Source organism: Ailuropoda melanoleuca, chromosome 2, assembly GCF_002007445.2.
Source record: "Ailuropoda melanoleuca isolate Jingjing chromosome 2, ASM200744v2, whole genome shotgun sequence".
Classification (NCBI taxonomy): Eukaryota; Metazoa; Chordata; class Mammalia; order Carnivora; family Ursidae; genus Ailuropoda; species Ailuropoda melanoleuca.
The window spans coordinates 11,310,101-11,323,399 of NC_048219.1; the positions used below are offsets into that span (position 1 = coordinate 11,310,101).

Below are 13,299 nucleotides of genomic sequence, written 5' to 3' on the forward strand. Positions count from 1 at the left end.
TCCCAAGGCTACCACTAATGCCTCCTCCAGGCAGACTGCCAGTCTTCCCTGACTAGTAAGTTGTGATGTGAGTGCTTGCTTTAAAACTTAGTTCTAATCCACATTTTGCCCCTTAGCAGCGTGGGACATGAAACTGTGGGCATGTCACATCCTCTCTCTGAACCTCATTTTCTATCTCTGTGAAGTGGGCATAATGTTACATAGCCAGTAGGGTTGCTTTGTGGATTAGCCATGTTAATATATGTACACCGCCTGGGACTGAAAAGATGGGCCTTTTTCAAAATGAATGGAACTGACCACTGACATTCTGTAACTTTAATACAAATTCATCATAACTCACAAAATGGGCAACATTTAAAATAAAAATACTGCTGGGGGTGGCCCAGATTCTGGTAAATGTAGAGGTGGGGTGAGACTGAGGATTCCTCCTGCCCAAGAGAGACACCAATGGGCAGCAGTTGTGAGGGGAACCCCCCAAGTTCAGCTAGTCTGGCTCCTTTGAGATGAGTGTGGTCACGGACCCCACGAGCTCCGAATCTAGGCTCCGGATGAGAAAGCAAAGCTGAGGCTTGAGACATTTCGGCCACTCCTGCAGATCCACGTCCTGGGGCTGTCACCCCTGGGCAGGGCCAGAGCCAGGGAGCAGGACAGCTGGAGGCTCTGCGGCTTCAAAGCCAAGACCTGGAGGTGAACCCCTGTGCACGGGCTTGTTCAGCACCTGCTCTCACCTCCTTCCGGGCCCTTTTCATGTGGCTGGGGCTGGAAAGAAGAATCCATTTCCCAGACACCCTTGCAGCCAAAGTTCTGGGCCGGGTTTGTGTTTCCCCAACAGTGCCCCTCATCCAGATTGGGATTTGGGAATTAAATTGAGTGGAGAGAGGCAGGCCTCAGGACATCCATTCATTGGCACGGCCAGCAGTGGAGGGAGCACAGCTCTGCAGTCCACGGCTTCCTGATGCAGTGGCTTACTGCAGGCGGGAGCAGCGTTTCTGATCAGGACAGGCATGATGAATCTGGCGGCTGGGAGTTATTCCTGGAAATTCAGTAGAGTCTGTTCCTCCAGTCCTTCCAATGATTCTGCAATGCCAGCAGGGATGTGATAATAAATCCCATCTAATTAGACTAGCTAAAACAGCTCTTGTTATCTGCAACCGGATCTGAATGGAGACAGACGCCAAGCCTGATGCGAGGTCCCGGCCAACAGCCTGTCCCAGTGCTCAGGCCCTGACGGAGATGCCACTCTCCACAGCCTCCCCGCACCCTAGCCTGGTCACAGAGACCTGGGTGGACCCTTACCCAGGTTTCTGGGGACCTCCATCACCCAGGGATGCTTGTCCTGCAGCTGTCTGTAGGCTACTGGTCTCTGCCTCGGACTCAGGGTGGGCCGTCACCCTGCTTTTTGACCCGTGGGCTGGAAGGTGGTGGCACAGTGGCTAACATGTGGCCTCACTGACTGGTGCCTCCCACAGGCCACAGCATCATCTCCACCTGCAGCTCAGTGAGAACAACAGGAACCCTAAAGCCCTTGGTCTGGAGGTAGAAGAGGCGGTTCTCGGACAACCCTAGGACCCGCTACTGCCTATGTCCACTGTGGGCCATGGTCAAGGGTAACACGGCCCACGGCTCAGTGACGGCAAGTCTTAGACGTGGGAGCACAAGAGGGGGTTCCTGTGTATCTTTTGGGCTGCCAACTGCTGGCAACACTCTGCCACATCCTGAGATCAGGGCGTGTGGGCAGGAGGGAGACTAGGGAGGTGGTCCCCCTGCCCGGGAGAGGATGGGGATGAGGGCTGGGCAGGGGCTGCCCGGAGGAGAAGCCATGTCCCATCCTTGGACCACAGCTGCCTCCCCATCAAGGTCAGAACTACAGGACATCAATGCTGATGGAGTCTAGTAATCATGGAGCACAACCTCCATTTCACAGACAGGGAAACGGAGGCAGAAGGGTGAACTAGCGGTCTGAGACCTCACGGTGGCCACGCCGCACCGGAGCCCAGGCCTCTCGTCTCCTGGGCGGCGCTCTTGCGGCTGCCGCAGCGCAGGTGGCGTCTGGGGGCTCCCTCCGCCGCCCTAGATGCGGACGGTATTGATTCTCAGGGGCTGCACGTTCTTGCCGTTGGCGTGGCTCTGCCCGGGGCTGAAGTAGGAGCAGAGCTTGCCCGGGAACTTCTCGCGGAAGGTGTAGAGCCAGGACATGTCGTCGGCGTTGTAGAAGATGAGCAGGCCTTGATCATAGTCCAGGAACACGCCCACCTTGTCAAGCTTGTCGCGGACGTTGAGCCGGGTCCAGGGCTCCGTGCAGGCGCTGTACTGGTTGCCGTCGTGCATGACGATGCAGTAGAAGCCGCGGCTGGGCTGGATCTGGATGCTGCCCTTGCGGCTGGCCGCCTCGTGGGCCAGCCCGATCACCCACTGGGTCTTCTCCGCCACCACCACCTCCCAGTAGTGGACGCCGCTGCTGAAAGCCTCGGAGCCCAGCACCGACACCTCCACGTCGAAGCGCTTCGGCGAGTCCTGCAGCGGCTGCGGGTGCAGGTTGCCATAGGCCACGATGGTGCAGTCGTCCGACAGGATCAGGCGCTGGTGTGCAGTGCCCGGGTCCAGGGTCAGGGCAGCAGGCACTGCTCGGGACGGAGGAGGGAGAGGAGGTGAGTGGAGAGAAGGCTGTGGACCCGCTCTGCCGTCCTCCCTGAGAGCCGGGCTCTGGCTGGTCCCCAGAAGGTTGTGTGATGCTGGACGCTAGCCTGCCCTCTCTGGCCCTCAGCTCCCTCCTCTGTAAAATGGAAAGGTGATGGCCAAGGTCCTTCCAGATTTAAACCGGCTGCAGAGGGGCGGGAGCTGTGACTGCCTGGGGCAAGGAACACAGTGGGTACCCCACAAAAGTTTGTCCGGTAAACCATAATGAAATCCAGAATTAGGAAACTGCAGAGCTGGGAGAGCTTAGAGATTATCCAGGTGCTGGTAAGCACCCTGGTGGGGATCAGGACATGTGTGGGGGTTTTGGGGTTTCTCAATAGGTGGGATCCATGCATCCAAACACCCTGAATAAAATGCACAGGGCAGTCCCGCGACCCCCTTGCCACCCATAAATTCTTAAATGTTCAACCAGACATTCATGTGGATTAAAAACTTGTTTACAATAACCTAAAATTACAACGTAACTGCATTTTATGTATAAACAGGATGTAATTTCTTGTACAGTTTTAATATACTGAGTATTTTAGGACACTACCACCATGGAAACTGAGGGGAGATTGAATTTGTGTTGTTTAGAACTTCACTGAAAATTGCTCACTTTTGGGGAAAATACATCTGTTAAGAAAAATGCCACTGGCTCATACAATCTTCCTGTTTCAGACCACATCTGAGGCAGAATGGTGTTTTTACCTATGGTGTGAGCACCTGACTACTTCCTTATGTTTTCCAGTGTGGCTGTAGTGTGCACCTAGAGACCGACATGTACAATATTTTCTTATAAATCATTTCTGTGTATTTTTCCTTTAGATTATCATCAGAGTGTGGATATATAAAATTTCAAGTATATATATATATAATGAAAAGGTTATATTATCTTTGAGACATTACAAATTATTTGTTAGGAAATGTAGGTGACAGGTCTGAAAAAGCTGTAAACCATTAATTCTGAGCCAACTCTTCCATTCGACAGATGGGGAAAATGAGACCCAGAGAGGAGAGGGGACTCATCTGAGGTCACACAGCACCCAGCGGCAGAGTGAGGGCTAATGTGCATCCGGCTCCAGCTCTCTCCTCCAGCCTCCCTGTCACATGCCGCCCCACCTCACTCAGCCCCAAAGCCTCCACTCAGACCGAACAGCTGACTCCACTGACCCCTCTCTGCTTGTGGTAATCACCCTTGCACGCGGCTCCGCTCCAGGACCCATCCTCTGGGAAGCCTTCTTAGTTGCCCAGCAGGTGTGCTCACTCTTTCTTCTGAGAGTCCTTAACTCCATGTCGCCTCCTGATTCTATAAGGGGCACAGTCTCCTGTGCCCACATCTTACACCCATTTGCACCAGGAGGGCAAGGGCCGTGTTCCATCCAGCTGGGCTCTCCTTTGTGTGCCCGGTGCCCAGCACAGAGCCAGGCATGGCAAAGGTCTCCAGAAAGGCTCACCAAATTAAACTGCCCCCGTCTGTGTTGCTCTTGGGCACGCAGCACAGGCTGGGTCATCCTGTTCTGGGCTGGCCACACTGGCTTAGCAGGTCTGGCTCTCAGAGTTTCTGTTTACTCTTTCCTCCTTGAGGGAGCTGATGCTCAGCCAGGAGATGGGGGAACCTGGAAGTGGCCCTCCTGAGCCTGGATGACCATTTGCAGGCCAGAGCAAGACAGAGGCGAAGAAGGGTGAGGAGAAGGAATCCTGCCACCAGTTCCTAGGCGCAAAGGATTTCTTCACGCTGCTCTCTGGCACTTCCCTTATCTGGGGGAGCAGAAGCGTGATTCCACTTGGCTGCAGCATTACCCCCTACTTCTGTCACCCCCGTTGGCTGCATGCATGCACAGGAACAAAGCACCTCAGTGGTGGCAACTGTCCCCAAAGGGAGCAAAAGCCAGTGTCTGAACTGTGCTCCCGTTCACACATCCACTAACAAAGCTCACCGTTGACTTATCTCAAGTTCTTTCCTCCAGCTCTGTTAGGAGTCAATTGAGTTTTGCATTTTACATTCTCCTTTCCTGTTCTTAGAGCTCGGAGGGCTGAATGGAAACAATTAGCCCTGTGACTAGAGGGGTCAATGGAAACACAGCTCTCTATCCAGGGACGTTGAGGAGGGGGAGCTATGAGAAGGAAGACACTGAATCAGAGTAGAGCCTTCTACCCCGTTGTCCGGGTGGTCACCGCGCAGCCTGACGGAACCGGAAGCTCCCGCTGCGTGGAATGTGGGAATCCCCACAGTGGCTTCGGGAGGTGAGAGCTGCAGGGAGGTGTAGGAAGTGTGTGTGGAGGGGAGGCTGGGGAAGCAAGAAGAATCTAATTAGAGACAGATGGGCCACTCCTACTGGCTGTGGAATGTGGGTCACACTCAGGCGTCTGAAGCAGAGGAGCAGAGCAGGCACAAGGCCAAGGTGTGGGCAGCCGCCATCCTGAGTGCCACGCGGGAACCTGTGGTGCTCAGGATGACTGAGGAGGTCAGCAAGAGGCAGAAACTGCAGCGCGGGGTAGAGGGACAGGGGTGGGGGGTGGGGACGGGGCTTGGAGGCAGATACTAGCACACGGGGTGGAGAGCTCAGCCCCAGTCTCTTAAGCCTCATGGAGGGCCACGTGGCCACTTCCAGTGCCACCGAGGAGTGGGGAGGGCACTCGAGGAGGCAGCCAAGTGGGCTCTCAGGGGCTCTGAGACTGGGCCCACAGAGACGAGGTTCGGTACAGAGGAAATCCTGACTGTACTGAGAGCCAGCTCCTGGGCGCGGACCCTCCCTGCTTTGAAGCCCAGGGGACTGAGCGAGGGCAGAGCCCGCCACTCATTGGGTGGGCCCGGGGGCGGAGTCTGCTGTTCATTGGGCAGTGCCGGCAGCAGAGGCGGGACCAGAGGGTGGGGCCCGGTAATTGGGTACTGGGCCCAACCTCCCAGAGGCAGGGCTAGGAGCGGGGCCTGATGTTATTAGGCACAGGGTGTGTCCTGCTTCTTAAGAGGTTTTGACACCCCCAAAGGGTAGGCTCGGCTCCACCTCCAGGGTCTCCCATCTCATCATAAACAGAGGTTCTGTCTTCCCAGGCCTCCATCCCACCCTCCGTGAGGCTTGGGCTGACGGGAGTAACAGCCTTCAGACCAGAGGGAGACCCAAAGGGGGCACGGCAACACCTTTTCCCCCTCTGAGATGTCAGTCCCTGGGTGGGGACTGGCAATTCTTCCACCCATCCTTTATTCTTGGGAGAGCTGCCAGACCCCAGCAAAACAAACCGGTCCCCTGGGGCTCACTATGTTACAGGTCAGAGCTCTTTTCTAGGTCCGGAGACACTGCTTTATAAAAACAGTGTTTCGATAGGTGTTGAAGCAGCCCGTCTGGTCTCCAGGTATTTTCTCCATCCATTTAAGCCTGAGACCTCGAGGTCAGAGACATTGAGGGAGGGACATGGACTGCGAAGGCCCCAGGAAATGTCTTCTGGCCATTGTCAACCACACCCCACGCAGCCCAGGCAGCAGAGAAACCCCTAGTCCAGCACCATCGTTTGGCAGCGGGAGGCTGATGCCTCTCTGTTCCCAAGGACAGTGGCTCGACCCTTCAGAAGGCTGACAGGACAGGAGATACTGCCAGCTCTTTCCTCAGGCCCTTACAAAATCTGCTGCCTCAGGCTTCCCACCTACTTAGGCCCTCCGGGGCATCACACTGGCATTCGAGAAACAAGTTCACACCCACTAGATCTGGGAAAGCTGTAGCAGCCCTAGGAGTGCAAATCACTGTCAGAAGAGGAAACTGAGTATCCAAGGACACTTCTCCGAGTTAAGTGGTCTGCTCGAGCTGCCACTCGGGGTGGAAGCAGTTGGAACTTGAGCTAAGGTCTTTTTACACCATGTTCTTTCCTTTATGTGGCCCCGGAAAGCCTGCTCAGGAAGACTGAGGAACCATCTCATGAGTCATGACCATCATCATAATAAACAGGTTTCACGTACTTAGTAAGTTCCAGGATTATTATCACAAATAGATCATTTTATTTCATTCTTATACCTACCCTGGGAGAGCAGTCACATCTTCCCCAACCCTGTTTTACAGAGGAGAAAAACTGGCTCAGAGACGGCAGTGATTTGGCCTGGGGTGCACTGCAAGGCGGTGAACACCCTGGAAGCCGCAATGATTGGATTCAGGAGGGGGAGTAAGCAGCCCAGGGGAGGGAGGTGGTAGAAGCACAGAAGGCAGTGTCTGGTGTCCTCTGAGCAGGGGCCACCTGGTCTGGCTGGGGAGGAAGTTTGAGCTGGGGCACTGGAACAATCAGGCAGGGCAGTTGGAGGAGAGTTTCCAATGTCAGCTGAAGGGTGGGACAGGAGGTGGGTGGTGGTAGAGACTGGAAGTTCCAAAGCAAGGGGAGTGACAAGTGCTAAATGGAGTTCTCAGGTGACCCCATAGGAAGCCCGAGCTGGAAGGGGGGCAGCCAGGAAGCTGCTAGAATCCAGGGGCTAGGTCCCTGGGGGTGCCTGCCCCTCCCATCTGGACATAAAGGGCCTTGGTGCTGGCAGGGGAGCCAAAGTGACTTCACAGGCCCTACAGACAAAGGAAGGGGCCTGGCTAAGCAGGTCACTGTTCTCTGAACTCCCCAGGGACCTCTGTCCTTGGCTGGATGTTCAGGGCACACACTACTGTTCCCTCAGCTCCTCTTCCGCAGACAGTTTTCTCTGGGCCAGATTTGCCTCGCACGGTAATTGGGCAATGTCTGGAGACTTTTGGGTTGTCAAAACTGCGGAGGGGGGCATTTAGAGACCAGGAATGCTGCTGGACATCCCACCATGCGCAGGACAGCCCCCTACAAAGGAACTATCCAGCCTGAAAGGGCAATAGTGCTGACGTTGAGAAACCCCGCCCTGGGGCAACCAGCAAGTTCCCATATCCCTGTGCTCACTTGTGAGTGAGTTGAGAAGGGCCTAGCATCCCGATTTTACAGAGGAGGAAACTGAGGCTCAGAAGAGAAAGTGACTTGCTCAAGTTCCATTAAAAAATATTTACTGAGTACCTACTTTATGGCACTATTCTAGTGGCAGAATTAGCCTAGTTCTCATTCATTTCTTTATTTACTTATCAACAAACATTTACTGTGCAGGCTTCTAGGGATTTGGGTGATGAATTAGACCCAGCCCTAACCTCTCAGAGCTCATAGTCCAGTGAGACAGACAGCTACACAGACATTGACAAAACAGTGAGACCAGGAAAGCCCAGGACTACCTAAAGAAATCCAGGAGGGCTTCTCAGAGCAGGTGTTTATAAACTAGGACGTGAAGGGGAGTAGGAATTCGTCATCAAAGACTGAGGTTTGTGTAGAGGGTTCTAGGCAAAGGGAGCAGCGTGTGTGAAAGGGGAGGAGGGAGTATATGGCTCATTTAAGACCTGAAGCTGGCTCAGTGTGGCTGAGTATTGTGGGGGCAGGGAGGATGCGAGAACGGCAGGGCCCAGGTCTTGTAGGGCCTTGACTGTCAGGCTGAGGGGCCTGGAGTGCCTCTCTGCGCTGTGACAAAGATGCAGCAGGTGACAGCTGAGACAAAGAGGGCTCCTGAGACCATCTGCCCAAGGGGCTTCCCTGGGTCAGCAGCTGGGGACGTGCTTCTTGCCTCCTTGAGTTATTCTGTTTCACCCACACCCTGCTGGGTCCCAGGGTAGAGGTCCTTCCAAGTCTAGGAGCACACAGAGGCTAGGAGTACCCCAAGAGGACAGCCCAGAGTCCCACCCAGTCTACCAGGAAACAGACCCAAAATACTGCCCCTTTCGGCAATGAGGGCACAGATCCAGATTTAAGAGTGCTAGGCGCTGGTCCCTTCGCTTCTGGGAAGATGTGGCCTTCAGTGACCTACGGGGGAGCCCCGTCTCTGTCCAGCATTCACGCCCTCAGTGATGTCTTTAGCCCTCTCCGTCCCTCCCTGGAAGGCCCCATCATGAACATCTTGGGATCATTCACGCTCCTGCCCTCCCCACTGCCTTTGCCCATGCAGTTCCCCACACTAGGAACAGTCTGGAGGCCCCACCAGGCCCCACCCTTCCCCAAGTGGCAAAAGCCTCAGCCTTCAAACATCATCTGTTGAGGGCTTCTCCTGGCCCCTCCCCTGCCCCATCCAGAGCCTCCTCTTTCCCCCTCGGGGTTTCCACAGCACTGTGTGAGTCCCTCATCATAGCTTGTCCCACTGGGCTGTCAGGGTCTGTTTGCCTGTCTGCTCCTGACTCCTGAAAATNCGTCTGTTTCTCCTGACTCCTGAAAATGCCTTCAGGGACTTTCAAAGTCTACATAGGTTGAAAGAATGAATCCAGGCTCTGACTGTTGTGTGACTATGACTGTTGTGTGACTATGGGAAATCAGTGAGCCTCTCTGAGCCTCAGTCTCCCACCCCGTCTTCCTGGGTTGGTGTGAGGCCAGAGGATGCCTGGTTGGCTTAGTAGGTAAGGGCACAGGCTCTGGGCTCTGGAGGTCTGAGTGCAAATCCTGGCTGTAGCACTTCCAGGATGTGATCACGGACAAGTTCCTAACGGTTTTGTGCCTCTTTCCTCAACTGAAAAAATGAGGATAATAATAGTGCCTACCTCTTAGGGAGAATTCCCCTTTATATCCATGTCTCACCTTTAAAGGACATGGTGCCTTTGTAGGTTGTATGATTTCAGGTGCCAGGGTCTACTCCCTCCACTAGAAACCTGTTCAGACCTTCTCCTCTCTCTGCGAACCTCCCATCACCTCCTCTCACCCATCCTCATCTCAGCCAACAACCTTGCTTCCCATCTCACTGGGAAAGGAGAGGCCAACAGAGGAGAATCCTCTCAAGCTCCCACCGCTGCTCATTTATTCTCCCTCCTCTGGGCTACCGAAGATGAGCTGTCTGGGCTCCCAGCAGAGGCACCAGCAGACCCTCCCTCCTGGCTGTCTCCCCAGCCACTCTCTCTGCCCTTCGCCCTCAGCTCGGCCCTCCTTCCACTGGGTCTTTCCCAACGCCCACAAATAGGCTCTTACTTCTTCCACCTTCATCAGCCTCTGCCACCTTCTCTCTCCATCCCCTAAATCAAACACCTGTCTTAGAAATAGAAAGCACTGTCTCCACGCACTCTCTCCACTTGCTCTCCTCCCGTTCACTCTTGGATGGCCTCCTACCCAGCGTACACCCCTGTGGCTCCGCTAAGCTCTCATCACCGAAGACCCCCATGTTGCTGGAGAGCGGTCAGTTCGGGGTTCTCCCACCTGGCTTAGCGGCCTTTGCTGCCATCAGCCACTCTCCCTACTTGCCTCCCAGGACATACCCAGATTCCCACCGCCCCCCCCCCCCCNGTGCCCCTGGCCCACTTCTCTGGCTGCTCCTTCCTGGTCCCCTTGACTGGGCCTCCCTCCTGTCCCTATGACCTGGGAGTGCCCCAGGGCTTCCAAGTTAAGAGCCCCCCTATCTCTCTTCTCTCACTTCCTAGGTGATGTCATCCAGGCTCATTAAATATGTCCACACGATGACATCGCCAGCCCTGACCCTTGTCCTCTACGGTGCTTGTCATTCCATCTGCCTTCTCAGCACCAGCACTTAGACAGCTCATCCTCATTGCAGACTTCATGTGCTTACAGCTCTGTCCTTCCAGGCACCTCGGCCCGCATCGTTGTAGTTTCCTTGTCTTCTTTCTCTCACACCTGAGATCTGATTCATTAGCAAATCCTGTTGGCTCTCCCTTCAAAGTATATCCTAAATCTGATCATTTTTCTACCTCTACTGCCATCACCCAGCTCCACGCCACCATCACTGGCCCGGAGTATTGTGGAAACCTCCTAACCAGTGTCCCAGCCCCACCCTTCACCCCCTTCAGTCTGTTCTTAACCTGGGAATGAGACGGAGCCTCGAGGAACTTAAACACATGTCACTGCATGTACCCAAGCCCTCCAATGGCTCCCATCGCACTCAGCATGAAATCTGAAGTTCTCACCTTGGCCTGGGGGTCTGGCCAGTCTGCTACTTCCCTGACCTCCTCACCTCTACTCTCTTCCACTCCAGCCACACCAGCCTCCTCACTGTTCCTTGAATATGCCAGGCTTGCTCCTGCCTCAGGGCCTTTGCACTTGCTATCCCCATTGCCAGGAACACTCTTCCCTCAGAAACCTGCATGGATCACTCTCCTTCTTCTTTCAGGCCTTTACTTCTATGCTTCCTTCCCGGTGAGGTCTTCTAACTGGGCCTTCTACCTAAAATCACTATCCAACCTAACATCCCCTAGCGCCCTTCCTTATCTTTTTTCCTTATATAATGAACTATGGATTTTACTTATTTACTTTCATTTTCTCTCCCCCTGTGATGTAAGATCCACGAGGGCAGGGACTTTTGCCTCTTTTGCTCACTGCTATGTCTCCAATACCTAGCATAGTATGTGGTGTGATATGTGCTGTATGTGGAGGACGGATGAATGAACTAGGCAAGGCCTCAGTCTCTTCATCTGGAGCATGGACGTACTAATGGCCTCATAATGGCTGTATGAGGATTCACTGAGCTAAGTGATTGTGCGGGTGCCCAGCACAAGCCCTGGAACACAGCAGGTGCTCGGCAAGAAACTCTCCTCATCCCTCTGCCCTGGCCCTGTGCTGTGTTTAGAGCAGGCAGCTGGGCTGGGGGGTACCCTCCTAGCTCCTGCCCATGCTAACCCTTGCCTCTTCCTGGGCGATCTCAGGGACTGGCAGGAAGGGCCTTACCTGGGTGGATGTCCTGGAACAGGGACTTCCAGATGGTGTACTGCAGGGGGCCTGTGTACTTAGAGGTCGGGAAGTCTTCGTAAGTCAGGTTGGTCTCATGGATTTTCCCTTTAAGCCTGGAAAGAAGGGAGGAGAGCAGGCTACATTGGGGGCTGGCTTTTGGTCCCAACACTGGGGGCCCTACAGCCACCTTCAGGGCAGCTGACAAAGGTCAAGGTCATGTATGTATAAAGTCTGCCAGCCCCAGAGTCAAGTGCCTGCTTACGCCACTTCCTACTTCTCTAGCTAGCCTCAGTTTCTTCATCTTTAAAATGGGTACGAAGGGGGCGCCTGGGTGGCACAGCAGTTAAACGTCTGCCTTCGGCTCAGGGCGTGATCCCGGCGTTATGGGATCGAGCCCCACATCAGGCTCCTCCGCTATGAGCCTGCTTCTTCCTCTCCCACTCCCCCTGCTTGTGTTCCCTCTCTCGCTGGCTGTCTCTATCTCTGTCGAATAAATAAATAAAATCTTTAAAAATAAATAAATAAAATGGGTACTAAGGTAGCACCTGCCTTCCACATTTGTTCTGAGGATGACCCGGTGTAATGGGTGTAATGTATGTAAAATGCTTACCACAGCGCTTGGCTTATGGTCAACACTGAACACATGATGTTAGCTGTCACGATTGATCATCAACAGACTAATAATGAAGTGTTATCATTATTAAAGGCGGCTATGGGACCAGAGAGCCATGCAGTTGAATCCTGGCTCTGCCATACACTAGATGAGGGGTCTTGGCCAAGTGATCTAGCGTCTCTGTGCCTGTTCCTACACGTGTCAAATGGGGATGGCAGCAGTAACTATCTCCAAGGGAACTAAGAGGATTATAATAATATAAATATTATTTGTTACCTATAATATCAATATTACAAACAATATAATCTATATTTGTAATATAAATAACGTTGCACTATAAGTAATATCCTATATGATTCTGCTTACTATATAGAGATCACAATATAAACACATAAAGCTAATTTAGCCCTGGCCCTGGCACACAGCAGACGGGCCGGGACCTGTCTGATGAAGATGGGAGTGAATGAGTTCTCTGCTAACCACCAGCTGTGCCTCCAGCCCCACCTCCCCACACAGGCTGGGGAGGGGATACCTGTCCCGGGAGGGCGGCTGGAAGGCGGGCACTTACCGCTCAGAGAGCGAGGCCACCCCAGCCAGGAAGGTGTGGCGGTCGGTTTCGGCCAGGCGCTCCTGCAGGATCTGGGCCCCCTCCTGCACCTTGCGCAGCTGCTGGCTGTAGCGCTGGACTTTCTGCTCGATGTCCGTCAGCGTGCGCGCCGTGTCGGCCTCCAGCTCTTCCAGCATCGCCTTCTGCCGCTCGCGCAGCAGCCGGTGCAGCCGCTCGAACGCCTCCCCGATGGTGGTCCGCAAGCTTTTGGTGGAAGACTGTGGGGACAGTCATCAGGGGTTAGGCCAGAGGGAGCAGATGGGGTGACCCCTGTGAGAGAGGAGGAAGCCGAGAGCCTTGCCCTGGTGAGAAGCAAGGGTGGGGGAAGGGTACGTGGAAAAGCATGGCGGCAGGGCGCTGGGCTGGCCTAGCCGGGGACAGCACCTGATTCCACGTGCCCGTTAGGAAAATCACTGAGGCTTGAACTAGAGGAGCCGCAGAGGGGCTGTGGCTTGGAAGACATTTGGGGGCAGCCTCTTTAGCCCTGGTGCCGGACCAGCTGGCTGTAGGAGAGAAAGGTGTGAGGCTGATGCCCAGCTTTCCGGCCTGGGGGTGGGAGGGCGGGGAAGCTGGGGAAGAGTGGTGGGCGGGGAGAAGATGCTCAGTTCAATCTAGGCTACAGGGAGGTCTTTATTTGTTAAAAAAAAAAAAAATCACTCATGGGGCTCAAGCAAAGATGACAAGGAAATCACAGATATCAGAGAGCTTTAAAAACCGC

At 54.3% G+C, this 13,299-nt stretch overlaps 1 protein-coding gene across 1 annotated transcript in view; it reads right to left on the minus strand.

The window, feature by feature from the left end:
- Positions 1-300: 300 nt before the first annotated feature.
- Positions 301-13,299, minus strand: part of LOC100474646 (E3 ubiquitin-protein ligase TRIM62) — a 29,593-nt gene continuing 16,594 nt past the window's right edge. The window contains exons 4-6 of the mRNA XM_034648727.1: positions 12,543-12,799; positions 11,359-11,474; positions 301-2,621 (exon numbers count right to left, since the gene is read on the minus strand). Of these exons, the coding sequence (XP_034504618.1) occupies positions 2,071-2,621; positions 11,359-11,474; positions 12,543-12,799 (924 nt within the window). The 3' untranslated portion in view covers positions 301-2,070. The remainder of the gene's footprint in view (positions 2,622-11,358; positions 11,475-12,542; positions 12,800-13,299) is intronic.